This window comes from Phoca vitulina, unplaced genomic scaffold (genome assembly GCF_004348235.1).
Source record: "Phoca vitulina isolate PV1807 unplaced genomic scaffold, GSC_HSeal_1.0 scaffold18, whole genome shotgun sequence".
Classification (NCBI taxonomy): Eukaryota; Metazoa; Chordata; class Mammalia; order Carnivora; family Phocidae; genus Phoca; species Phoca vitulina.
Window position 1 is genome coordinate 34,349,572 of NW_022589721.1, and position 26,605 is coordinate 34,376,176.

Here is a 26,605-nt window from a genome sequence, read left to right on the forward strand (position 1 = left end):
GCTGCCACAGTTACCTCCCTGCAGCACTGTCCCCTCTGAGCCGGGGGCGGGCCGCTGCCACAGTTACCGATGATCAAACCACAGAGGCAGCCCGACAGGCCGTGCCACCGAGCAGCGTGGGCAGCTCGCTGATGACAAACCACCGCTGTCAGCTGCCTGTCCCCCGCGGGCCGTGTTCGCTGTTGTCCCACACTACCTGGTGTTTAATGACGACACTGTCAGCCCAAGACGCGGCGCCACGGACTGTCAGGGCCCTATTAGAGGAAAGATTGAGACCCTGCTCTTCTTAAACTCACTCAAGCAACACAAGCCGCTAGTTCCTATAATTACTGTGCGCGAGCCATCGATCGTGCCGACACCTGACCCGTCTGTATGAAATGGGAGTAGTTTGCTCCGTGACAGTCACTATAGATTATGGGGTGGGTCGTCCCTCCCCTTTTAACCACGGTGCTACAGAGGAAGGGGGAAAGTGAGCGCTTCTCACCACCCACCCCCCAGCCCCCCGCACGGGGCTCAGGGCGCAGGGAAGCCCTGCCCATCCCTGGGGGGCCAGGAAGCACCCCTCCCCCACACCGGGAAGGTCAAGGTGGCTGCGTGGCAGGCAGCTAGGGGAATCCAGGCGGGGAGAAAACGTCCCGGCCAGGCACTCCAAGGGAAGGCGCTGGCTCTGCAGCAGGAAGACGCCTCCCCCACCCCGGGACCCCCCTTCACAGAGAAGGAACACGGCTGGGAAGCATGCTGGGGAGCAGTGTCCGCCGTGACGCCCTCCCCCAGCAGACCCAGGCAGCCCGCTCCCCGAGGCGCCCCGGCTGACCCTGGTCAGAGCAGCTAGGCCAGGACGTCCTGGGACTGGGGAACCCTTAACCCGTCTGCAGCACTCGGGCTCCAGCTCATGGAACCCAGCCCCTGCACCAAGGGCAGGACCTCCTCTGGCCCAGCAGGCCCTGGCGGGACCGCAGCACCCCAGGGCAGCGTGTGGGAGTACGTGGGTGCGTCAGCACCAGCACCTCCAGGCCGCACACGGGCCGCACACGCGGGGGCAAGCACAGAGCTCGGGAACCGGCCATGCTGCATGCGGGGTCCTGGGGCTCGGCTCCAGCCTCACGGAGGCGGAGCTCATGACCAGGGGACCCACCCCGCGCCCCTCCTCCCCGTGGCCCCGGGTCATAGGACGGGCCTGTGCCCTCCTGCGCTCAGAGCCCAGCCCTGACCTCGGCGACCCTGGGGACCCCTCAACCCTTCTGAGGCCAGCCTGCTGCTACTGCCCACGTGCAGCCCTCCGGGTCCAGCGCCACGGGGCCCCTGGAGCACAAGGACCAGCCCCCAGGCTGACTCCGGATTCGCTTCAGCCCATGGTACTCGGGGTCAGTTGTCCACAGTCAGAGACCGAGCCAGGCCAGCCCACTCCACAGCCCCTGCTTTTAAAGTGGCCTGAGGTCCATGTACTACTCACGTGGGATCAAGTGGCCAGGGCCAGGAAAAGGTTTCAGAAGAGAACACTGAAAATACAAAGCTTTAAAAGCGACTGAAGCCAGGGAAGAGGACTGAGAAGGAGCAGACTCAGCACAGGGAGAGCTACCCAGAGCCGCGGACCCCGGCTCCCCGGCCTCACGCAGGCCGGCCTCTGACGAAAGGCCGTCCCCAGGAAGCGCCAACTCCGTCCTGTCCCTCAGAAAGTTCTGGCAGGAACTTGCTCATTCATTCATTCAACAGATTTTTGGCAAGACCCGCTATGCCCTAGGAAAACGGCAGGGAGCACAGCGGGCCCACCCCCCCACGGCCGGTGAGCCTCCCCTGAGCCCCTGCCAGGGAGGAAGGGACCCCCAGGGCACACACCAGAAGAGGCAGTAGCAGCACCTACAAGCCCGGCCCTGAGCACCCGTGGGGTCCCTTCCAGGGCCCAGCCTGCACAAGGTCCCCCCCCACAACCCAAGAGTTACGGGGCTCTGGGGCCAGCACCGCAGGAAGTACCGGAACTCCTCTCGAGACAGCCCCACTCGGTGCCTGACACAGGGCTCAAATGACCCGCAGTCCCGCCTGCCTGATGCCAACTGCGCTCCCTCCCGCCCACTGCAGATCTCCTTGCCTGGCAGGACCCAGTGCCGGCAGTCTGTCCTCCCTGTGATCCAGGTGGGACCAAGCGCAGAGCTGGGGGCTGCCCGCCGGGCCCCCGTGCAGGTAAACACAGAGCTGACCCCAGCACCTCCTTCCCAAGGACCATGCTCAGCCTGGCTCCCTACACCGGCCAGGGGACAGGGCTCGAAGCCAGCCCAGCAGGAGAGGCCTGGGGCAGGCCAAGGTCCTACCCCAAGGCCTCCTGCCTATGCCATGGCTAGGGCTCACGTGCCCTGTGCAGGGGCCTGAGGCCCCAGCCCTAACTGCCAAGGCGGGACCAGGTGTCAGCAAACACCTAACCCCACGCTGGGCCGCCCAGTGTGTGCTCTCTGCCCTCACAAAATGGCCAGTCCTCTGTCGTCTCCGCACCCCCTTCCACTTGGGGGCCTGGCCCACCCAGGGCCAGGAAGGTCAGGGGAGACAGCCTGGAAGGTACAAGGTCATTCACTTCCTTCTCAGCTAGGCTGAAACCCCAGGAGACCAGAGGCTCTGGAGACCAATGTGGAGGGGTCCCAAGTCCCCCAGAGAGAGGTGAGGGACCATGTCCACTCTCACCAACACCACCAAGGCCACTCGAGCCAGGCCAGTCCAGCCAAGGGGACAGAGCCTGGCCCACGGAAGGGAGGCCCACCTAGCCCACCCTGGTATCTGCTGCTGGGGGACTTCTGGGTGGGCAGGAAAGTGCTGGGAAGTGCCCACCACTCCCAGAAGATGGACAGACGACCCCACGTTCTGAGCCACGATTGATGGGGAAAGGGCCAGTTCCCTGTCCCGGGTGCAGGGGGCAGGTGAGGTGCAGAGCACACCCTGTCCTCCCCGTGACTGCGGACAGCGATTCTCACCGCGAAGCCGCTGATGCCACACTGTCCACTGGGTAGGAAGGGCACGCACGGAGCCTGCCTCCTCTCTGCTGAGCCCCTGTCCTCTCCCACAGGGGTGGGAGCACACAGAGGGGAAGCCGCCCTAGCAGAGCCGGCAGCCCCCAGCCCGCAGGGTGAGCCGTACAGCCCCATGGGTATATGACGGGCACTGGGCTCCAGCCGTCCCAGGGAACTGCAGCTTTGTGAGGGCCAGCCACCCAGGCCCGGGGGCCCTTCTTCCAGCCTGACTTCACCCGGGCAAGGCCTGACCAGATTCCACGGGAGCTGGGAAGCTGCCAGGTGGCCTGCGGTCCCAGCTCCCAGTGTAGCCCAAGGCCTCTTGCAAGGGCACAACGTCCTGCTCACCCCAGCCGGGCCTTCTCTCAGGGTCCCTCCCCACTGCTTCCTGAGTCACGGCTGAAGAGAGACGCCTGCCAGGGACCCTGGAAACAACCCCTCTAGAACAAACAGCAGCCGCTCACAGAAAACCGCGTGCCCCCCTCACAAAACCCAGGCTGCCAGGCTGGCCTTAGCCGGACTAGCACTGGTGGTACCAGCCTGGCGGGTGGCACCCTGTCATGCTCCAGGATGGCCCACCTCTCTCCCTGGGGCCCTCCAGCCACAGCGCAGGGCGGAAGCTCCGCAGCCGGCCGCAGTGCCCGCCTCAGCGATGGCTCCCCAGCAGAGGCCCGGCAGGAGCCAACATAAGGGCGGGGGGCAGCTGCAGGAGGCTCCTCCTAAAGGCACAGGCCTCAGCCGTCTGTGGGTGGGAAGGGGGGGCGGGGGAGGGAGGAAGGAGAGGAAGGGGAGGAGGGAGGGCGGGTGGAGGCGGGCGGAGGGGCCGTGGGCACAGGGGCTGCTCTCAGACCGTCACGGGCAGCTGCAGGGATAGGCTGATGGATGCCCCACCGCGTGCCGCCCCCAAGCCGGCCCCCCGACGGCTGCCGCTCCCGCTAAGCGTCCACACGGCCTCCTCACAGGGACCGGGCTCCTGCACTCTCAGTAGGTGGTGCACACACCCACAGGCCGGTGGACAAGGCAGCCATGAGCAACAAGTCCACAGAACCGAGAGAAGGCAGCAGGACAGACGGCTAAAGGAGGGTGCAGGGCGCAGGCGGCCTCGCTCGGTGCCGACACGCCAGCCGGGGCGGAGCAGGTCCCGGGGGCCACAGGAAGCCCCAGCAGTCCGGCTGGCCCCCCTGCAACATGGCAGACCGCTCCGAGGGCACAGACTCAGCGGCGACAGGAACAACCTTCTGACCCGCCCCGGGCTTCGGCAGGGCACCCCCAGACACACGGCGAGGTGCTAGGGCTCAGGGCCTGTCCCAGCTCCCCCAGACCCCCCAACCTGAGCGACGCACGGACACACAGCAAGCTTCCCTGACTCATTCTTGCCCAGATTCTGAGGTGGGGGCCTGGGGCTGGGGAGCTGGGGTTTTCCAAAGCCCCAGGCCTGTCTTTCCATCTTCAGTGGACACCGTGAGGTAAGCCCTGTCCCCCCAGACACGCCAGGCCCTGCTGGCCAACACGGCACCCCCTGCGATGGGGAAACGGGGAGGCAGCAGGTCCAGGGCAAACGCCACTGCCAGGCCCCTGCCCAGCTGAATCTGGGGCATCTTTTGCCTCATGCGGGTGGGGACCCCTGGGGGGTGCAGTTCCCACGGCCCCTCCCTCAGACTCCCTGCCCTCATCCTCCTACCTTGCAATCTAATTTCCCCGATACCCGAGGACCCAGCGCTGCCCCCGCCCCCGGCCCCGAGACAGGAAGCAGCTGCCCAGCCACTAGGTTCATCACCACGCTGCCCCCACGCACGCACGGGGCCGCCTCCACGCAGACACAGGGCCCGTGAGGTGGGAGCAGGCTCTCAGCTTCGGCGGCAAACAGCTGACCCGAGAGGAGGGGCCGGCCCAGCTCCTGGGCCTGAGAGGGGAGGGCAGCAGGTGGGCGGCACCCCACACTCACCGTGCGCACGGGCCCTGCAGTTCTGAGCCGGGGCCTCGGGTCCCAGTTGGGGGGACTTGTGGAGGGGGTCAGCCCAGAGGGGACATGCCTTCGGGCGCAGCCATGTGCCCTGCCCACCGCTCCCCAGCCAGCCTTCCCGTGGGGCTGGGGAGGGCGGAGGGACATCAGTAAAACGTGGAAACCTGAAAGAAAACTGAATGAGCTTGGTCTCAGCAGAGCCCCAATCTCTGCAGCTGCCTCCAGTGCTCACGTGCACGCCATCCCCCTTAAATACGCTGCACACGGTGCCTCGGGGGGCCCACAGGTGCCTCTCTCTGACTAAAGTCCCACTTCCTTTGGCTCACTGCAAACTCACCACCCTGTGAACTTGGCGGGAGCCTGTCACTTAGCGGCTGCCCAGCCCAGCCCTTCTTGTTCACTGCTCCTGCGTCTCTAGGGACAAGGGCCGCAGCGGTGCAGGCAGATGGCACCCAAGGCAGGAACCCTAGTCCCTGTGGGGGGCAGGCCTGGCAGTGGGGAAGGGGGTGCTCTTCCCCTGGGCTTGTGCTCTGCCCAGAGGTGACCCAGGACCTGGCCGCTGCTCCCGAGAGCCAGGCGGGGGGGGGGGGGGGGGGGGGGGGGGGGGCGCCACAGCAGCCATGGGGAGAACAGCTCGCCAGGGGACCAGGAATCTGGTCACCGGTCACCCTGGCATCTCCCACCGCTGCCCAGCAGGCCCAGCGCCGGCAGGCACGCGGGCACACCGACGCAGCTTCCCTGCGCACTGCCCTGGAGGCACCTCTGGAACGGGCCACCCTTCACTCTGCAAGAGGTCTCGGCCCAACAGGCTCACACGTCCCCCGGAGCCCCGTCCGCACGCTGGTTTATGTCGGCTTTCGGAGCTCACAGGGCCGGGGGGAGGGCCCAGCGCCCCTGCCCAGCTCAGGCAGGCCCTCTGCTGTCCCACGGCCACAGCCCCTCCCACGGCCGCCCTGCTGTGGCCCGGCCGCAGACACACCGGCATCACGGACAGTGCGCTCCCCCAGGCTGCCGCGCCCCGCCGAGGCCCCGCACACGCCCCGCCACTTCCTCGCTCCACCGCTGATGCGGAAAGGGCAATTAGGAGAGGAGCTGCCAGAGCCCATCACGGATCCGCGCAGCTCGGAAGACACAGCGAAAAGGAAGCACAACAGCTCCAGAATTAATTTAGAAAGCACAGAGCCCCGCAGAATGACAACAAACAGGCCAGCGAGTGCGGGGATGTGGGGGTGGGCCCACGGCGGCCAGGCCCAGAGGGGAGCCCAGCAGCGCTGGGGGGGGTGGGGGCAGTTCTGGAAGGAGGCACCCGGGGCACTGGGTGGTCCACAGACGGGCAGGGCAGGCAGAAGGGGCCACACAGCTCTTAGGTCCCTACCACAGCCCCAAACTTGAAAGAGCTGGGAGGGGACAAGTGTGCCAGGGACAAGACCTTGGCATCTGCAGACCCCTGTGGACCCCTGGGCCAGAGACACCAGAAGGGCACAGGGCCCTGGGGCTTATCCAAGGCCGGGACTCCTTCCTGCCAGGCCTGGGAGGCACTCAGGCAAACCAACAAATAACTGGACGCTTACTGACGAGAGACTGCAGGACTTACGGTCGGTGTGTGCGGCTATAGATTTCCTTTGCAAATTCCATCCATTCTATGCACTCACACCAAATCTTGTCATTGAAAAGCTACCTGTGTGAGCACGGAGAGCCCCAGGCCACACGCGTGATCCCAGGAGGCTCCAGAGAAGGCCCAGCTGCAGCGCTCTCTCGGGCCCCTCACAGCCCAACTCCTTCCAGCCTGGGCTCCACCTGCAAAATGCTCTGCCAGCCACCCACCCCCCCAAAAGGTGCTGGCAGGCAGCCAGGAGCAAGGGCCCTTCCAGTAAACAGGTCATTGTCAACGGGTCTTGAGGGAAGCTGCTACCACCTCCCAAGGACCCAAGAATGGGGATGAGAAAGCAGGAGGGCCACAAAGAGCAGGGGCCCCATGGACACAGGCACTGTTTCCAGGATCACACCATCTGTCTAGAAGCTCTGACAGCCGAAGAGCACGGCCCTCTGCAGGGGGACACATGACCCCACCCTTTCTATGACAACCGTGGTATCCCTCCCTTGGGAGAGCCACCCGCTGGAGCCCAGCAGGACAGAAGCGAAGGGTTTCAGCTCAGACCCTGCAGGGTAAGGGGGACCTCTCCTTGGTGCCCATCTCGAGGGGGCTTCATCTGTGTCAACATGGTCCTGTGAGGACACGGGCAGTGGGGCTGACCGCAGGGACAGAGCCCTGGGGTCTCCAAGGAGAGCACCACCACCACCTGCCTGCCCACCCACCAGCTTCTAGCAAACAGCCTTTCCCACCTTTGTGTCCCAGAGCAACCCCACAAGGAGAAGCGGGGCCTCAGGTGCACAGAGGTGAAGGGCCCCGTGTCCCCGACGCCCTCCCCCAGGTGCCAGCAGCTAAGGCCCACCACGGCTAGGAGAACACAGGCAAGCTGCTCAGAAAGCCTAAGACCCACCCTAGCCCCCATCCCCCCCAGGGGAGAAGCCCTCCACCCTCCCAGCCCTCTCGTTCCAACAGAGCCCTCCCTATGCTCAGGTGGGCCCCACCCTCCCAGGCCAAGAGGAATGCCCCTGGATGCAGTCCGCTCCGCTCAGGTCCTGGGTGAGAGCCAGAGGCCCTGCCCTACTCCCTTAGGCAGGTCCTGGGCACCAGGGCCCATTGCCCCACGGCTGCTCTTAGAGGTCCAAGATGCTCCTGGATTGTCCCCAAGGGGCCTGCCTGCATAAGCACCCCCACCCCAGCTGTCACTCAACCCCACTTGGCCACTCAATGCCCACCCTGGGCAGTGTACACCCCCAGCCTCCTCACCCAGCCTCCAATGCCTCCACCTTATGCCAGGCCTGCCCACCTCTGCCGCACAAGCTGCAACCCCTTACCGGGCATGGCTCCTGGAGGTCTCCCTCAGGGCCTAGGGCCGGGGCCAGGAGAAGCCCCGGGGGCACCAGGCCACCGTCCAGGAGGCCCACAGGCTGCCCGGTCAACACTACCTGCAGAGACTTCTCAGGGGCCACAGCTGAGTGAGCCACTGCTGTCCCCACACACAGGTCACCAGGAGGATGAGAGCCACCCTTCCTCCCCACGCAACCACACACTGGGCATGGGAAGGGCACCCCAGTGCACCCATCCTGCAGATGGGAAAGTGGGCCACCAGATGCCCTACCCACACCCCCCTCCTGCACTGACCCTGCTCTGTCTGGTGGCAGAGTAAGCACTGGGGAGAGCTGGGGCCAGCAGCCCTCCTGAGGGACCCACGAGCCTGCCCCAGGCAGGACACAGCCCACCAGCACGCAGCCTGCCCGGGCATTCTCCCTCCTGGGACACACACAGCCCTTAACTCTGCAGGTCTACCTCCCTGCGGGGCCCCACATCCTGTCTGGGGGAAGATAACACCATCCATCCTTGAATTATCTCCATAACTCCACACACAATCCTACCACTCAATACAAATAACCAGACTGGGGCTCCCAGCTGCCTCAGTTGGTGAAGTGCATGGCTCTTGATCTTGGGGCCATGCATTTGAGCCCCACATTGGGCGTAGAGTTTACTTTAAAAAAAAAAAATGACTTTAGGGGCGCCTGGGTGGCTCAGTTGGTTAAGCGACTGCCTTCAGCTCAGGTCATGATCCTGGAGTCCTGGGATCGAGTCCCACATCGGGCTCCCTGCTCGGCAGGGAGTCTGCTTCTCCCTCTGCCCCTCCCCCCTCTCATGTGCTCTCTCTCTCATTCTCTCTCTCAAATAAATAAATAAAATCTTTAAAAAAAAAAAAAAAAAAAAAAATGACTTTAAATACGATTAGTATGTCCAAGGACTTAAAGACAAGATTGCAAATTTTGGCAGAAACCTAGATACTATTTAAAAAGACAAATGAAAATTTTAGAATTTACAAATAACTGAAACTAAACAATCCTCAACAGATGGATTTAATAGCAGATTACCCACAAAGTTGAATGGACATTTAGCAGCCTAGAAAATGAGTTAGAAAAAACTGTCCAGATTTAAGCATGGAGAGAAAAACATTATGGCAGATACAGAAAAGAGCATAGCAGTGGCTCAGTCGGTTAAGGATCTGCCTTCAGCTCAGGTCATGATCCCAGCTCATCAGAGAATCTGCTTCTCCCTCCTCCTCATGCTCTCTCTCGCTACCTCTCTCTCAAATAAATAAAATCTTAAAAAAAAAAAAAAAAAAAGAGGGGCGCCTGGGTGGCTCAGTCGTTAAGCGTCTGCCTTCGGCTCAGGCCATGATCCCAGGGTCCTGGGATCGAGCCCCGCATCGGGCTCCCTGCTCAGAGGGGAGCCTGCTTCTCCCTCTCCCACTCCCCCTGCTTGTGTTCCCTCTCTCGCTGTGTCTCTCTCTGTCAAATAAATAAATAAAATCTTTAAAAGCACACACACACACACACACACACACACACAAAAGAGCACAGGAAACACACAGAAGTGTGTTTGGTGAAGAGGTGTAACAGAATTGTTGCTGTGACCCCAAAAAGCAAGAAAGAATGGAGCAAAAGCAGTACTGAAGGTATGATGGTTGAGAATTTTCCCAAATTGATGAAAACCATCAGGCCACAGATTCAAGAAATACCACAAACCCCAAGCAGGATAACAACGAGCGTGCTAAGCACACCATAGCCCGCTGCCGAAAACCAGGGAGGAGGGCCCGTCAGCCAGAGCGGAAGAGCGGGCCGCCCGGTCTGCGAGGGGACGCTTGCCAGCCCCAAAGGCTTTACACGATGAAAACCGTTCAGAGATGAAGGCAAAAACAAAGACTGTTCAGACGAACGTCTATGGAGAGAAAAGGTCCTCAGCAGACCTGTAACGTTAAAGAAAACGTTAAGAGGTGTTCTTCAATCAGAAGAAGGAACAAAGACAAAAGGCAGAAAAAATACATAGCTAACTCTGGGTAAATGCTGACTGTGTATAAACTGTCTCGTGAAGCCTAAAGTACAGGGAGAGTTAAGATCACGATAGGTCTAGCACAGACAATGGGAGGGGGAGCGGAGTTCACGTGCTCAAGCAGCTTATGCTACCCGGTAAGCGATCACACAATCTCTCGGTATCCGTAACAGTAAGTAAAAAATGCACACTGTGACCTCCGGAGTAAAAAAAAGAATAAAAGAATGTATAGTAAGTTAATTAAGGAAAAATTAGGAATTAAAGAATCTAAAAGAAGAAAGAACAGAGGAGCACCTGGGTGGCTCTTGATCTCAGCTCCCGCCTCCATCTCAGGGTCTGAGTTCAAGCCCCACATTGGGCTCCACACCGGGGGGTGGAGCCTACTTAAAAAAAAGAGAGAGAGAAAAGCACAGAAGAGTGGAACAAAGAAAAAGCCCGTAGGAAGTCAGTAGATTTAAACCAAAATACATTAGTAATTACAGTAAGCGTGAACACGCTAAATCTTTCTTTAGAAAGACAATTTCAGACTGCAATTAAAACTATTTGCTGCATACAAAAAATATCTAAACGTCGTGGAGAAGCTGAAAGTACACACGTGATTGTGTAGGCTACAAACAACAAGCGCGAGTCCGCACGGCGAGGGCGTGTGCGCGCGCACGTTTTACAGGACCTGCTGAAACAAGACCAGTGCGCCTACACTGGCATCAGAGAAAACAGCCTTTAAGGCGAGAAGCATTACCGGAAATAAAAAAGAACACTTCATAACCTTAAAAGATTCCATCCACCAGGGAGATACAACAATTCTAAACTGGTTTGCCCTCCGTAAAGTGGCCTCAAAATACTGGATGCAGAACTGACAGCTAGAGAAAGGAGGGAGCCCACAGCACGGTGGAAGACTCTAACACGCCTGTCCTGGTGACCCGGGGGGGGCAAGACCTCCCCCCGCTGCCCCAGTCAGTGGGTGCGCAGCAGCTGGGAGCCACAGGGCGAGGGCCACGTGCCTTCCAGAGCCCCACCCCAGCAGCGGGAACTCCGAACTCTCCAAGGGCACGCCAGAGCTTGACCAGAACTGACCACAAGCTGGGACACAACACAAGTCTCAGCACACTGAGAAGGACTGAAATCACACACTGCACGCGAGGCGGGGGAAGCTAGAAAGCAGTAACCACAAACACCTTCAAAGCCCTCATAGGTTTGGAAATGAAGTCAAATGCCCTTCTAAAAAACCCATGGGTCAAAGAAAAATTAGCAAAAAATTTGGAGGAAAACAGGAATCATTAACTTGCGGGATACAGCTATGCTTAGGACAAATTTATAACCGTCCAATTGCCTATTTTTCAGAAGAGACCTAGGGCCACTCATCCAAGCACCTGTGGACCCTCCGTTTGGGCGCAGGCCCGCTGCGGTCTGTGGGGGCGGCTCTGACCCGGAACAGCAGCCCCCGCCCCCAGCCTCTGCTCCCCACTTGCTGCCCCTCGGGGCCCTGTCCAAAGGCCCCAAGGGCATACACGCCAGCCCGCGCTAGTGCCCAGGAGAGCCAGAGGGGTGGGGGGACTCTGCAGCCTCTGGCCACTGCCCCATCCTTCACAAGCCAAGGGGAGAACACGGCGTGGGCCAGATCCAGACAATGAACTCCCGCCCCCCGACATGGCACCTTTCCCCTTTAAAGCACAAGGAGTGAGAACAGCCAGGCTACAGAAAACCCCAAAGGGGAGACGCGGTTCCAGGCCTCCTTTGCGAGATGCCCACCTCGGCCCCTCGGAGCCCCATGCCACACAGAGGAACCGTGAAGGGCGGCTCAGTCCTGACTCAGGGCCACGCTGCTGGCTCTCGGAGTCTCCCGATTGGAGTCCAGCGTGTCAGGCTGGGTGGGCAACAGGGCCAGGCTGAGGCAGGCAGTGGAGGGGGCTCTCCGAGCAGGTCCCTCAGGAGCCACAGCGGCCTCGCCCTACTCCTCCCCCGGGGCCAGGCACCAAAGACACATCCCTCCGGCTGCAGAGCCCCCAGAAGGGGACAGACCCCAGGACTGCTGGCCCCCACCAACCTCAGCTCCTGTCCCTCTCCAGAGGCCTGGACCAGAAGGCCCAGCCTGGGGACACCACGTCCCTCCATGCGTCCTCCTCCTGCACCCAGCCGTCCTCAGCAGGAAAGAATTCCACCTGACGCTCAGGCCTCAGGAGCACTTCCTCCCAGGCAGCTCCCAGCGCCACTCCCTGGGACACCGTCCCTGAGCCAGAGCCTGAAGCTGCTCCGCGTCTCAGCAGCCCCGAGGGGACGGTGCTCCTCCAGCAAGTGCCCCAGGGAGCTCCAAAGTCACACTCTTGCTCCCCCTCTGTTACCGAAAACGTCTGGGCTGGGAGGTGCCACGGGGACAGATGGGTCACACACCCCCAGCCCAGTGCCTGGACTCCTGCCCTAAATGCCACAGGGAGCAACAGACAGCAGGCAGGGTCCACAACCCCCAGCCCTCCCGGGGCTGGGTATAACCCCTCGCTCCTTGAGGCAGGAGTCCGCCTCCGGCCCCAGGAAGCCCAGGACAAAAGGGGCCTGAGAGCCACTGGCAGTGAACCAGATGCACCAGACGCCCAGGCCCCTCAGGGCCACCCACCCACCCACCTCGGTGCCCTCCTCTGTCTGCACCCACAAGGAGCGTGTCCACTTTGCTCCCGGACGCTGCACTGGGATGCCAGCACAGCCTGGCCATCAGCCTGCACCAGATTCTTGCCAAGGACGCAGGGCAGGACCTGTGGACAAGCGCAGGGCTGGGCGCGGGGGCGGGAGGCAAGCTGTGCCCCCACACCCTTTCCCGGCCCACCTCCTCACCTGGCTGGGCTTCGCTGGTCACGCAGCAGCCCCTGTGCCCGCCACCCCCACCCGGGCCGTGAGCTTCCTCCAGCCCTGGCCCCGCTTTGTGGGGACGCTCAGCACTTGTTCTGGGCTGGCACGGAGCCCAGAGCGCTGGCACGTCCTGGAGGTGCGGCCCGCAGGCCACAGAAGGGGGCCCAGGCCCACGGTCAGGTGCAGACTGCTGCCCGCAGAGGGGAAGGCCCAGCGCCTCCTCAGCCTCACTTTCTCCCTCTGGGAGTTGGGTCACCCCGGGCTCAGCCCGGACAGCGGTCACTCAACAAACCTAACTTGGCTCTCCCGTCCCTCGGCAGCCTCCCTGTGAGCCCAGCGCCCAGGATGGCTCTGGTCTGCGCTGGGCACGGCCACCCAGGCAGAAGGAGCCTGGCAGCAGACGGCAGAGGTAGAGCGGGAAGACCCAACACTCAGCTGACAAAGCCAAAGGGACTAAGGGCCTCGTGGCCAGCCGTCCCAGGGGCTGGGAGAGGCGGCAGCGGCAGCCAGCCGCAGGCCCTCCTGCCACCTGTGGGCGTCCCCACGTCCCTTCATTCTAGGCCAGTCCAGGCGAAGGAAAGCCACCGCCGTGCCCTGCCACCCGCCCTGGGCGCACACTGTGCTCTCTGCTCGGAGTGCCCCTCGTGGCGCCCCCAGGTTCCTCCCCACCCCCTGGCCAGGCAGGTGCCCCGTTTCTGGCTCCCTGCCGGCAGGCCGGTCCCTCTCTGTCCCCTCTCTGTCCCCAAAGAGTCACATCTGGGCTGCTGTCACTCCTTTTCACCTCCATGCCGTTGGGCCGTGCCGGGCTGCACGCCTAGCAGTGCTCAGGGCTCGCTGACACACAGTGACATCCGCTTACTGGGGGCAGAAATGGTACAGAGAGGGGAGCGAGTGGCAGGAAGACAATGGGCCCCATGGGCAGGGGCAGGAGGCACCGGCTGAGCTGTTAGTTCTCGCAAAAGCCTTCCCTGCCCTGCCCCACCCCCTGCCCTTGCCATGAGAGCCCAGCACCAGGCAGGAGACGCCGACGGGAACCAGCACATCCTTCCCGCTAGGACCTCGGCCCAGCATGCGAGTGGACACGCAGTGCGGGAGGGGTGAGACCCGGGAAAGCTGGGAGGACAGACCACCCGAAGGGCGGCGGAAGAGGAGCACCGGGGCCGAGAGGGAGGGCTGAGCCTTTGTCCTGCACCCCAGTGCCCACTGACGGGCACGCACCCGCGAGCCCACCAGGCCAAGAGGGGTCCTCAAACTGGACTTGGGGCGTAGCACCTCAGCGCAGCCCGACCATCAGACACAAGGAGCAGCCCAAGTGTCCCCAGTCTGGGGAGACCCAGGCCCACGGAGGGATGCTCCCGTTCCCCAGGGACACAAGTCATCCTGAGGCCATCACCCCCCTTCTCCAGCCAGGCAGGCCTCACTTTAGGGTACCACTTGGGAGTCCCCAGCTCGGTGGTGGTCACGACTTCCCTAGAGGCTCCAAGCCTGCCCGGGGGCCACGCGAACGCCACACACACGCACACACGTGCCCTCCCATGCCAGTTCTCGTGGAGTAATTCACTACCACGGCCCCGACAAACTAAAATCGAGGCCTCCAATGTGCCTGATAATTTATGCAAGGCCCAAGGATCGCTGTGGCTGCCTTTCGCACTTCCTCTTTCCCTTATGAAAGTAGCACTCCGGATTTAACCGCTCTTGACGCGTTGGCCCTGGTGAAACTGAACCCAAGCGCACACCAGCGAGCGACCACGGAAAGCTGAGCCCTCCGCGGCGGACACCTCCAGCAGCCATCCTGGCCGGCTTCCACCAAGGCCCGTCCCAAGCCCCTGGCCACCCGTCTCCTGCGGTCAGCACCATGGCCCTAGAAACGGCCCTCGGCCCCGTCACAGATGTGGAAACTGGAAGCGAGTGAGGGCCCTTCAGCAAGATCCCAGCACGCACGCTGGCTTCCCAGCACCCGGGGGACCGGAAGGGGTGCGCCTCATGGAAGTCACCCAGCCCTGGCCCTCCCTGGCATCCTCCCCTGCCGTGGTGGCACAGGAAGCCCGCCTCCATCGTCCCTTCAGCTGTGCGGCGGGAGTCAGGACCCTCCTGGGGCTGCGGCCAGAACTGCCCCGCACCCCTGCCCACAACGTGGGGCCTGAGCGGGGCGTCCCTGGTGTCCCTTGCAAGTGTCCCGCTCCCCCACGAGGCTACCACCGGTGGCCCTGGGCTAAGCCAGCAGAGACCAGCTAGCCAGCACCACAGGAAGGTCCTGAGGCCAGCACCGTGTCGCGCCCCAGAGGTGGCCCGGGGCAGACAGCGACACCCCCACCCCCAGGCTGCTGGGCTCCCCGGGCACCGTGCGCTCGAGTCCAAGAGCTCCCCGACAGCCTGACTCCACGACGGTCCGCCTCCCGGGGGGCCACCCAGCAGCCTGGCTGCAGCGCAGGCTGGGGGTGCATCCACTCAAAGCCGGCAACCCCTCCGCTCCCGGCTTCGCGAAGCGCCCCACGAGCACCAGGGGTGAGAACATGCGTCCTTCCTGCGGAGGTCCAGGGCACGGCCTTAGGCCCCGCTCTGCCCCCTCTGCCCACCGACCTGCCCGCAGCCTGAGGCCAACACAGGCCTCACACGGGCCTACCGAGCAGCAAGCAGCGGGCTCTCGGGCTGCCCTGGGTACCCTGGCCAGAGGGACGGGCCTGGTTGGGGGGGCGGGGCCCAGCAGGTGGGGAAAGCTGGCTGTTGCACGCACCTGGAGCCCTCAGAGGAGGGAGCCGAGTGACAAGTGCATTAAACGCCCCCTGGCAGCTGCTCGAGGGGCAGCTAGAGGAGAGACAGCAGTGGGTGCAGCCTGAGCCCCACGCTGCTGCGTGCTCAGCAAGAACCCCACAAATGTCCCTGCACAAACTGAGCACATCCAGACAGGCTTTGATGCCCAGGAGTCTGAGAGGGCCTGCTTTGACCTCTCCAGGAACATGGGGACAACCCAAGGCGGGCCCTTCAAGCCCCAGGACAGCGGGCCAGGAGCACTTGCCTAAGGAGCCAGGAGGGGGGTAGGCAAGGAGCAAGACAGCCCACAGACTCTGCACCCAGGGACTGGGGAGACGGAGAGATCCACTGCTGAACAAGCACCGTGTGGCCCTGCCTTGGGGCTAGGAGGGAGGTACAACAGCCACCCAAGGGGCCTGGTGAGGGGCCCGGGTACTGGGGAGGGGCGGGGGGGTCCAAGGGGAGCTCATGTGGGGAGAAACTCCCTGAGTACTTCCTTGGAGAAACCTGGGACACAGGGAATGGGTCTCCCACTTCTTTGTGGTAGATATTTTATTTAGGGGCACCTGGGTGGCTCAGTCGTTAAGCGTCTGCCTTCGGCTCAGGTCATGATCCCAGGGTCCTGGGATCGAGCCCCGCGTTGGGCTCCCTGCTCCGTGGGAAGCCTGCTTCTCCCTCTCCCTCTGCCCCTCACCCCTGCTCATGCTCTGTCTTTGTCTCTCTAATAAATAAATAAAATATTTTTTTAAAAAATTTCTATTTATTTATTCATTTTAAAGAAAAGAAAGAGTGTGCACACGTGGGCACTGAGGGGAGGAGCAGAGGGAGAGGGACAAGCAGACTCCCTGCTGAGTGCAGAGCCCAACGTGGGGCTCGATCCCACAACCCTGAGATCGTGACCTGAGCCGAAATCAAGAGTCAGACGCTTAACCGACTGAGCCACCCGGGTCCCCCTTAGGTGTCCCACTTCTAGCTGGCGTGGCAGGGTGGCCCCCCCAACACTGGGGGATCCCAGCCAGAGGTGCTTCCGGCTCTATACCACCACCAGGGTCTGTCACTGGGGGCTGCATGGTGAAGACCTGGTGAGACCCAGACAAGGGGCCAAGACCACAGCTGCCTTTTCTGCCAGTGACCTAGGGTGAGTGGATACTCCACTTCTCATCTGCACAGAGGGGACAGCAGCTTCTCCAGACCACATGGCCGATATGGCGGCCTGAGCGATGGGTGCCAAGCTCTCACCCAGAGGCGAAGTGGCAGTGCAAGGCCTGGCTCGACTGAAAGCCTTAGCAACCCTCAGGTCTTCCCTAGGCCACCGTGAAAACGGGGCTCTTCCCACGGTCCTGCCCCTGGAGCCCTGAGTGACCTCCCAGACCCACACCTTCACCCACCACACTAGCCACTCATCTGTGCCATCTTGGGCACCTGGGCCAGGCCCCAGGCTCAAGATGAGGCAGGGGAGGGGGAGGAGGGCAGGCTACCACCGTCCCAGGCAGGTGAGCCAAAAGGGCCCTCCTACCCAAGCGACTTCTGGGAGGTGACACCTGCCCACCCAACCACGGCTTCTCAGCACACCAAGGCCACCATTTCCAAGTGGCGGGTAGGAATCCCATGTCCCGTGGCCGCTATGAAGCCCCCTAGCCTAGGGTACGGGTGCCCATGCACCGGGAAGTACTCACTCTGCATACAAGAAGCCTCAGGGTGGCCCGAGTCCTGGCACTGGGCCCAGTGTGGACGGAGACAAGCCGAGCGGGCCCGGGACAGCCAGGCCCTGCAGTGGAGCCAACGGGAGCTGTGTGCGCCGTAAACACCACAAGCTGGGATCACTAATCGCCACAATTACATGGCTGGTAAATCGGAAACCATTTTTGAGGTCTATAAAAGGCTTTTTCTCTCTGCTTTCTCCAGTGTCTGTCTGCCCTGAGACAGATCAAGCAGGGTCTCTGTGCAGCCAAAATGTGGTAGACCCCACCAGTCCTCAGCAAACGAAGCTCCCCTGGGGCCCTTTCTCGGGTATCATCTCTTGACTCCCCCCAGCTGCCAACAGACTCACCACCGGGAGAAAAATGAAGGGAGGAAGGCTAGAGGCAGAGGCGGGGAGCACAGGGGTGGGGGGATCACATGGTGTCCCCAAGGGGCCGCCTGCCCCACCCCCCAGCCAAAGTAGGACTCTAGGTGAACCGGGCAGGAGGGTCTGAGGGCAGGGGAGCTGGGGAGGAGAGGCCGAGGAGGGAAAGCAGGAGGAGGGGTCAGGCCAGATCTTCATAATGCGCAGTCCCCAGGCGCAAGGCACCGCGGCCACGCTGCTGCTGAACAATGCAGTTCTGAATTCAATTAAAGCGATTATCTGTTGTGCCAAATAAATTGTGTACAGCATATATCCTGCGGCACTTTACACCTCCGGGCTCATTATTCCCTAACTGTTTCCTCCTGTTTATGCACTCTCAAATTAAATTGCTGATAACATGCGCCAAAATAAAAAATGAGCGCACCTTGTCCCAAGAAAATTGATTCTCCCTTTTCCTGAACTGGCGATTGCCAGGTTTTATATACTCTGTTCCTGGTGATCATTAGTAATTCAATTTTCTTTTTATTAGCCCCCTTATCTGCTGAGCAATATAGCGGCAGAGCTGACCTCTTTCGCGCGGGTAAATGTTTAAAATCTTTTCCCTGATTAATTTTGCCAGTTAAGAAAAAGAGGAGAAATGGCCCGGCTCTTAGCCATCACAATGAATAAAGCTTAATGTTGATTGTGATGGAATTTCTAATGCCAGGGAAATTGATTGAGCGCGGCAATTACACGGGAACAGGAACTCCAGGGAGATGGGGCCGCTCTCTCCTGGCCACAGCCTTCTGGTTATTTAAAACAATCCAATTTGCAAGGATAATTATGTATTAGTGTTTTATCTGCCACTTGAAATGAACAGGGGAGTTTCGATACTGGCCTAGCATTAGCAGGTTATTGCCACAAATTACTTGATATCTGCTTTCTTTCACATAAAGAGGAAATTAGGCGATCAATTACCAGAAAGAGGTGGACTGAGGGATAAGAGGGGCGAGTGCGCCCTCTGCTGGCCACTGGCGGCCCGGTGGGGCTGGGGAAGGGACCTGCCCCTCGCCCTGCCTCCCTCCACTGGGCAGGAGCCCACCGGGGGTCAGGCCCCTCCCCTACACAGCTTCCACGAAAGTCTGGACCTGGGCCAATGATCTGTCGGGGGAAACGGGGAAGAGAAGCTTCGAAGCAGCCTGTCCACCTGTAGGGAGGCCCTGCCAGCCGGCCCGGAGCCCCGGAGCCCAGGGTCTGCACCCCAAATGTCCACAGCATCAAATGAAAACCTGTGTGGGAGGCAGCCGACAGCTGGCTGGGGCCTGCCCAGGGCCTGGGGACAGGAAGGTGGAGCAGGGAAAGGAGGGAGAAGGAGGGAGGAGGAGGGAGGAGGAAGGAGAAGGAGGGAGAAGGAGGGAGAAGGAGGGAGGAGGAGGGAGGAGGAGGGAGGAGGAGGGAGAAGGAGGGAGAAGGAGGGAGAAGGAGGGAGAAGGAGGGAGAAGGAGGGAGAAGGAAGCCTGTGGACCTTGCAGAAGGAGGTGCATGGGGGAGCCACCCACTGACTCCTTAGTAGTCCTCAGCCCAGGGAAATGCTTGTCCTCACTCCTGTCCCCACCAAAGCCGCCTCTGCCAGTCTCAGGAGCCGCCCGCCCAGCGTTTCAGGCCTGTGCACAAGCATCTTCCACGAGCTCCTTACCCACTTCTAAGAATGAGGACCCCACTCCTTGGCCCGGCATTCAAGACCTTTCCGAAGGCTCCTCCTGGCTCACTGTCCCCTCGAGGCCTGCTGGACACTCCTGGGCCCCTGACACGGCCACGGCACACCCCTGAGCACATTCATGCAGCTCCCAGGTCCCTCCTCTCCTGTATCCAGCACCACCCCCTCCCCCTACTGTGGCCTACGGGACCCTCCCATCATGTGGGTCCTGCCTTCCCTCTGGCTTCAGTCCCCCCCCACGCCCGCCACACAGGACCTCTCTCTGCTCCTGCAACATGGGAGAGCTCATCCCACCTGTGCCCGTCACCCGCAGAGAGGCGCACCGTTCACGCCTCCTTGTCCTCATGCAGGCCTCAGTTTGGAGGTCACCTCCTCAGAGACACCAGCTGCCTGACTACAGCTGCCCGCCCTCCCCGCAGCTCTCTGTGACCCCACTTCCTTTTCCTCTGAGCATGTTCACCACCCGAGAGTATCTTTTCAGCTTATTTACAAGTACCCAGGTAGCTGTCTTGATGACTGCAATGTGCACAGTACCCACGGGGACCAGCACACTTCCCTGCGCCAGAGCTACGCCACGCCTGCTTGTTGGACGGATGGGGGGGACGGATGGGGGACAAATGGTGGACAGAGAACAAATGAATGGGGGATGGATGGGGGATGGACGGAGGACAGACAAGGGAAGAACAGATGGGGGAATGGATACGTGGATAAACAGGTGGACAGATGTATGATGAATGGTGGATGGAGGGTAGACGGACGGATGGACGGACGGATGGATGGATGGATGGATGGAGGATGGATGGATGGAGGGCATGGGTAAGTGGATGAGTGAGTGGTAGCCTTCTGTAAGCCCTTCCCCCAGCAGGACTCTCCCCCACCTTTCACAGTCCTCCCAGGGCAGTCTGTGCCAAGTTATCACAACCGTTTACAACCACAAACTGACCCGCTCACCTCCTAGTAGAGAGAAGTATGAAGGCAGGGACCGTGTCAGCCCCTCCGCACCGGCGCCCGCACTGCGCCCACGCTACCAGCAGGAGGCAGCCTCCACCCCCCAGCCTGTGCCTGGCACTGCTCCAGGCCTAACGAGAGAACCAGCCAGCCCAGGCCCACGGAGCTCGGCGCACAAGCAAGCGGGCCGAGCCTGCAGGCACAGCTCCCGGGCGGATGCACACCACCTTCCAGGCCCCCTTTAATCTGCAGACCCAGCGTCCCCGCTGGCCCCTCAACCCTCCAGGCTGCTGTCCGCTGGCGGCCAGTGAGTGTCCTAGAACGCCTGGCCTGCGTCACTATGGGAGGAGGCCAGCCCCCGTGTGGCCAGGGCCCTGCTCTCCGCAGTGGCCCCTCAGCCAGCCAGCAGCCCCTGTAGGAAGCCGGGCCTCGGGCAGCCCCCACTCCAGCCCCGGCCGCGCCAGGGCCCTCCTGCCGGGAGCAGCTGCGAAAGCTCAGCTGTGTGTGCAGGGTCCCGGGTGTTGTCCACCTCTTGCCCCATCTAGAGAGGATTCCTCAGCTGCAGACCCTCAGCACACGAGACAGGAGGAGCTTCTCAACCCAGTGGCGCTCTTTCCTTCGGGGTGCCTGCTAAAGGGGACGGCCATGGTCTGGCTCAGGCCTGTCTGCCCCCAAACCAGGTTCCCTGGGAGCAGGGACAGGACAGGCCTGCCAGGCCACAGTCAAGGCCAGCTCTGCTCAACTCCTGGAGGGCGGCAACACCAAGAGCATGGACCGAAGAGGTCAAAGTGTGCCTGCCTGGGACGCCCCACCAACCCCTCAGTGCCACCCCAGCATTAGGACAGGGAGCCCCTGGCAGGGCCCCATCTGCTGTAACCCTGTCCCGCGCAATGCCTAGCTCAGCACTTGCTCCACGAGCACTTGCTTCCAGGCCCAGCGAGGAGGCCTGACGCCCAGCGGCGGCCCAGGAATCCGGCACTCCAGAGCGCTCTGGTCCCAGGGCAAGCAGCCTCGGACTGGGACACTCCTTCCCCAAGCCACCTCACACCACATCCCTGTAACTCAAGTCACTGAAATACCGCCATCTTGAGGCCCCTGGCCCGGCCACCCCGTCTCCATTTGCCCCGAGCCACTCTCCCTGTGGCAAGTCACGACGGAAATGGCTCAGCGCCCGTGGGCTGGGCTGCAGGTCTCAGGAGAGCCTCGTGCCTTCCGCGGCCCCAGCACCTGGAGCAGGATGCGAAGGGGCCCGTGGACACAGCCCCCGCCACAGCCAAGCCTGAGCACCGTCACTGCCCACAGTGGCCGTCCCCGGGTGACGGCTCTTCTGCGGGGACAGACCTCCGTCAGCACCTCCTCCTCCACTCAGCCGGACCTCTCTGCCGACCAAGACAACATGTGACACAGGAGCTGAGCGGAGCCATGAATCCCTGCGAAGGCCCGGAGGCCCCCGGGCACCACTTCCTGACCTCTCTCCGGGCTGCCCCAACCTCCCTGGGGACTCAGCCACCCCCCGCCAGCCTCCCAAAGCGAGGGGCGTTCGCAACCCGTCCTCCCTGTCCTCCCCCGTCAGGCCTGGGACAGCCTGGCCATCGGTCCATCCACAGCCTTCTGTCCGCTCCCAGTAAGTCCTGCAGCCGTAGCCCAAGCCTCAATTCAGCCCCCTCGCCGTGGCCACCAGGGGACACCGTGGGGCTCCCTTTGCTCTGTCCACCTGTGTCCAGGTCCACACTCACCGTGGCAGCCAGAGGGCAGGTGGGTGGCCAGCACCCTCCAGCCTCACTTCTCACACCTTCTCGTGGCCCCCACGCCCCGCTCTTCCGCCACCAGCTCCCATGCAGGCGCTCGGCTCTGCCAGGCACCGCCTCCGCCCGGACAAAGGCCTGCTGGCTCCTCTGTGGGCTCCCCAAATGCCCGGCACAAAATAGCCATTAGCTGGGGCGCCTGGGTGGCTCAGTTGGTTAAGCAACTGCCTTCGGCTCAGGTCATGATTCTGGAGTCCCGGGATTGAGTCCCACATCGGGCTCCCTGCTCAGCGGGGGGTCTGCTTCTCCCTCTGACCCTTCCCCTCTCATGCTCTCTGTCTCCCATTCTCTCTCTCAGATAAATAAATAAAATCTTTAAAAAAAAAAAAAAAAAAAAATAGCCATTAGGGCACAAGTCCCAAGTCCGACTGCGCAGGGCCCAAACCCCATCACCTCCAGACTCCATGTGCCTCAGCCTGGACAGCCATTGCCACGCATCCACCAGATGCTCAACGGGGAGAAAACAGGGCTACCATGGGACCCGGTCCGCCCGGAGGAGCCCGGGCCCGCCAGGACACAGCGTCACAGGTGACCTCCTCCCCCTTCCCTACCCCCGACGGCCAGAGACCCCCCCACCCCTGACCACCGGCGTGTGCCAGTTCCCTCAGGGTGCTGCCATCACCGCACTGGGCGGGGGACCACGGCGCGCGACGCCCCCACTACCCTTCACCCCTCACTAAACACCCGCGACTCAGGAAGTGCGCAACGCGGACTCCTCCCAGGCCAGCTCAGGGTTCTGGAGAAAGAGGCAGCAACCGACAGGGAGAGGAGGACAGGCCCAGGACAGGCGGCAGAGGCCTAGGGTAGGGGAGCCCCGGGCAGCATAAACCACCCCTCTCCCTGCAGGCCTGCGTGGCTCCCACCCTCTCATCCACTTTCTGGCTCCTTCCACCACGACGGATGTGACTAGGTCTACAGAAGAGACGCACTAAAAAGGCCGCCACACGCCTGCCCAGCGCAGCTCCCCCACCCAGTGCGGGGTACAGTGGCCCAGCTCCTCTCTGCTCCCCAGCCCAAGCCAGCCCCTGCCCCCCGCGCAGAGCTCTCGGGCTGGAGCGCTGCCAGAGCGCGGTGGGTGCTGAAGGTGGTTCCTGACAGGCGAGCAGCGCCAGTGCAGACGGAGCGAGAGGGGAGGCTCCCAGAGCCGGCTCAGCGAGCCTTCCAGAACCCCTCCTCCCGGCCATACCTTCCTTGGCGGGGAGGTGGGCCCGGCCTGGAGGCAGGCAGCACGGCCGGTGCCTGGTGACCTGCATCAGGCCCTTGAGGGGCGTCTTCTTCAGAATGGGGCTGCTCTTTCCCCGGAGGGCCTGCCTCCGCCGCAGGCTGAACTGGCTCTTAGCAGTGGCAGCAGGTGGGGGGCTGCTCTTCTTGTCCCCAGGAAGGCTGCAGAGACAAAAAGCAGGCAGCTCGCAATGGGCTCCCCCCGTGGGGCGGCTGTCCCCTTCCAGCCTCGCCCACCCAGACCCCGGCACCATGGAATCCACCCCAGGAGGCAGCCAGCTCCCGTGGGTCCCAGCCCTCGCACCTAACCAGCAGCGGCTGTCTGAGAGCTGCCACCCTCCCCTCCCCTGCAGAGCCTGGAGCCGGCTCAGAGGGAGGGTGGCCCCCCCGCCCCCCCCCCCCGGTGCATGTGCACCAGGTCTCCTCCGGCTCCCCAGGCCAGATGAACTCTCCCGTGGGGCTGGGGGAGGCCCTAAGGAGCCACAGCAGAGAAGGGGCTGCCCCCAGCTCCCCAGCCATCGCGGCAGGAGGGACTAGTTCTCACGGCTGCCCTTCCAGCACAGCTGACACAGAGAAGGGCCACGTACAGGAAAGGCGGGGGAGCCCACACAACGTGGCCGAAGACCAGGGTCAGGCAGCAGGAGGACCTCCAGGGCGGGACTCAGCGGGAACAGCTCTCTGCCCTTGCAGCTAACAGCTGCCGTGACTAAGCCCCTGACCCCAGACCAAGCGCTGAGCCTCAATGCCATTTTTTAGCCTCCTCACAGTCCTTGAGGGTGGAGGGCCAGGGAAGTGACATCACCTGGTCACTTGGCCGCCAAGGGGGCAGACTTCCTCCCCGGTGGCCCCTCGGTTTGCTCACCCAGTGTCTGGCCCGGGAATAAAGCTATCATCCACAAAGCCCGCAGACCCCGAACCAAAGCTGCCCCAGCAGCCTCTGGTCTCTCACCAACAGGACAGAGGGGCGGCCTGTCGGCACCTGCCTCCACCTGTCCTCACTGGCCGAGCCCGCTGCTCAGCCCCACTGGTACTGGGCACACGGATGCCACCAGCCAGGCCTGACCCAGCAGCAGCTGCTGCTTCTCCCCCCACACTCCTGCAGCTGGGCCCCCCACGGGCTCTGGGTACCAAGCAGGGAGCTTAGAGGCCTGGGCCTGGCCCTGTGCCCGCCCAGACAGAACCTGGGGTGGTGGCAGGGGCACCTACCTAGCACTTCCCCGCCTCCGGATGATCTTGGTGCGGCTCTTCACTTTGTAAGCCGAGAGTGGGGTCTCGCTGAAGAGGGGCTTCAAACTGCTGGGTCCCACTGCTGGTCTGTCCCCCGAGGGGGACCGAGATGGGACTGGAGAGAGCTGGGAGGCACGGTCCTTGCTACCAGCTTCTGGCTGCCAACGGAAGGAGGAGGATGAGGAGGCCGAGGGGCTGGATGCTTTCCACTTGTACTTGCTGGGGGAGGCCCCAGCCGTGGAGGACGCAGCCGACCTCCTGGGCTTGGCATCCGGATCAGCTCTGAGCTGTGGCTTCTCCACTTGTTCTGCTGTGCCAAAGGGGGCCTTGCCCACATTCTCTGAGGCTGCTCTGGGACTGAGGGCCCTCCGAGTGGCCCGGGGGCTCTTCGCTGAAGCGGCCACCCACTTGTAGTTGTTTTTCCGGAACTTGTTGGTTCGACAGGACACAAGCAGTGAGGACTCCCGGGCCTGCCTGGGTCCGGAAGCTGGTCTAGCTGGGCCGGCCACCACACCAGCGGAAGCTGGCTGATCTGTGTGGCCAGCATTCACTCTCCCATCTCCGAGGAGCTGGGCGGCACAGCTGGACACAGAGTGTGAGCCCACCTTCCGGCCCACAGCCAGGCTACTGCGCTGGGGCAGGGTGGACGCCGCGAAGCGTGCCTTGACGGCAACTGCACTCTCACTGACAGTCCGCCGGGGCTCTGAGGGGCTGTCACTCATGCTGCTCATGGACTTCACGACCCGAGGCTTGCCAGGCTCCTTCTGGCAGACCAGAAGGGGGTCCTCTGCACCACAGCTCCCCTTGACTCTTCCTGGCTTTGGGGGTTGCCGCTGTCCACCCGGGGGCTCGCCCTCACCCTCCTGAGGCCTGTGGTCGCTCCAGGGGGGGTCCTCAAATTCTTCCAAGGAGCCCCGAGGGACCCCTGCAGCACTAGCCGAACCCGGTTTTGATGGTGGTTTGATTTTGATGACCATGTTCTGATCTGAACTAAGCTGCACCTGCCTCTCCAGGACATACTGCTGGGGGTCAGGACCCTGGCTGCCCCCAGCCCTGAGGGGCAGCTGCACAGCACAGTCACCGGGTGGGTCTGAGGGTCCCGGGGGCCGATTCACAAGGGAGTATTTCTTGCGCCACGCAGGCCCGTGGTTCGGGGAGAAGCCCCTCCGGCTTGGGCGAGGGTAGCAGGCACTGAAGGGCCTGCTGCTGCTGTAAGCAGGTGCTTGCCACCGGGAGGCAGCCGAGGTGCTGGGGGCAGAGCCGTTGCCATGGAGGTTTTTGTAGTCATCGATCAGACCTGAGAAGGCAGAACCACAGGCTCAGTTAGCCAGAGGGTGAGCGTAAAATCAACAACAGTCCCCTGGAAGTGCACCAGCTGACAAGATGCCCCACAGAGCCCCCCTCACTCCTGAGCCCCTGCCAGGCCGCAGCGCAGGACAGGCAGCCCCTAGAGCCTGAGAGCCATGGACGTTCCCTCGGCCCATCTCTTCCATGAGCCTTTTCCCACCAGTTATACTTCAGTCCTATTTCTGGTTGTTTACCCTAAAAATGCACCCGTGGCATGATACCCCTAATTTACCAGGAATATTATTATACTGCTGCCACACTCCTTTGAGGGGATGCGTCACTCGACACGAAGGTACCAGCAAGGACCCATGCCGTAACGCCTCGGCGAGGGAGCCAGTCAGCCGCAGGGGCCCTGTGGCTTGCCCACCGAGGAACCGGGGCAGGGGTGCACCTTAATAATCTCCCAGCCTGGCACACGGACAATGAGCATAAGACAACGGACACCCGTGAGCATCCACGGTTGACAAGAATGTCACACTGTCCTCCTCCAAGGGGAGAAGAGGCCTGACTGGAGCCCCGACAGTGGGCTGACGCCAGCGCCAGCACAGGTGGTCCAAGGAAGCCCCTGCAGAGTCGGCCCGGGGCAGGAGGGGTACAGGCCTCAGCGGAACCACCCAGGGGGTGAGCGCTCAACCAGCAAACCAGTGCTGGCCCCTCACTTACACGCTCCCCCATCAGAGTCCTGTCCCCAGGCCCAAAGAAAGCTGACACCCCCGCGCACGCAGGAGCCCAAGAAGCCTCCTCACAGGCTGGACCGCCGGCCTGGACTCTCCCCCACACCCGCTTTCCAATTCCTCAAGTCTTCTCTTTAA

General features: G+C 62.3%; 1 protein-coding gene across 1 annotated transcript in view; it reads right to left on the reverse strand.

The window, feature by feature from the left end:
* ZC3H3 (zinc finger CCCH-type containing 3) overlaps positions 1-26,605 on the reverse strand; it is a 91,425-nt gene that overhangs the window by 64,206 nt on the left and 614 nt on the right. Inside the window, exons 2-3 of the mRNA XM_032415845.1 lie at positions 24,426-25,743; positions 23,185-23,381 (exon numbers count right to left, since the gene is read on the reverse strand). Of these exons, the coding sequence (XP_032271736.1) occupies positions 23,185-23,381; positions 24,426-25,743 (1,515 nt within the window). The remainder of the gene's footprint in view (positions 1-23,184; positions 23,382-24,425; positions 25,744-26,605) is intronic.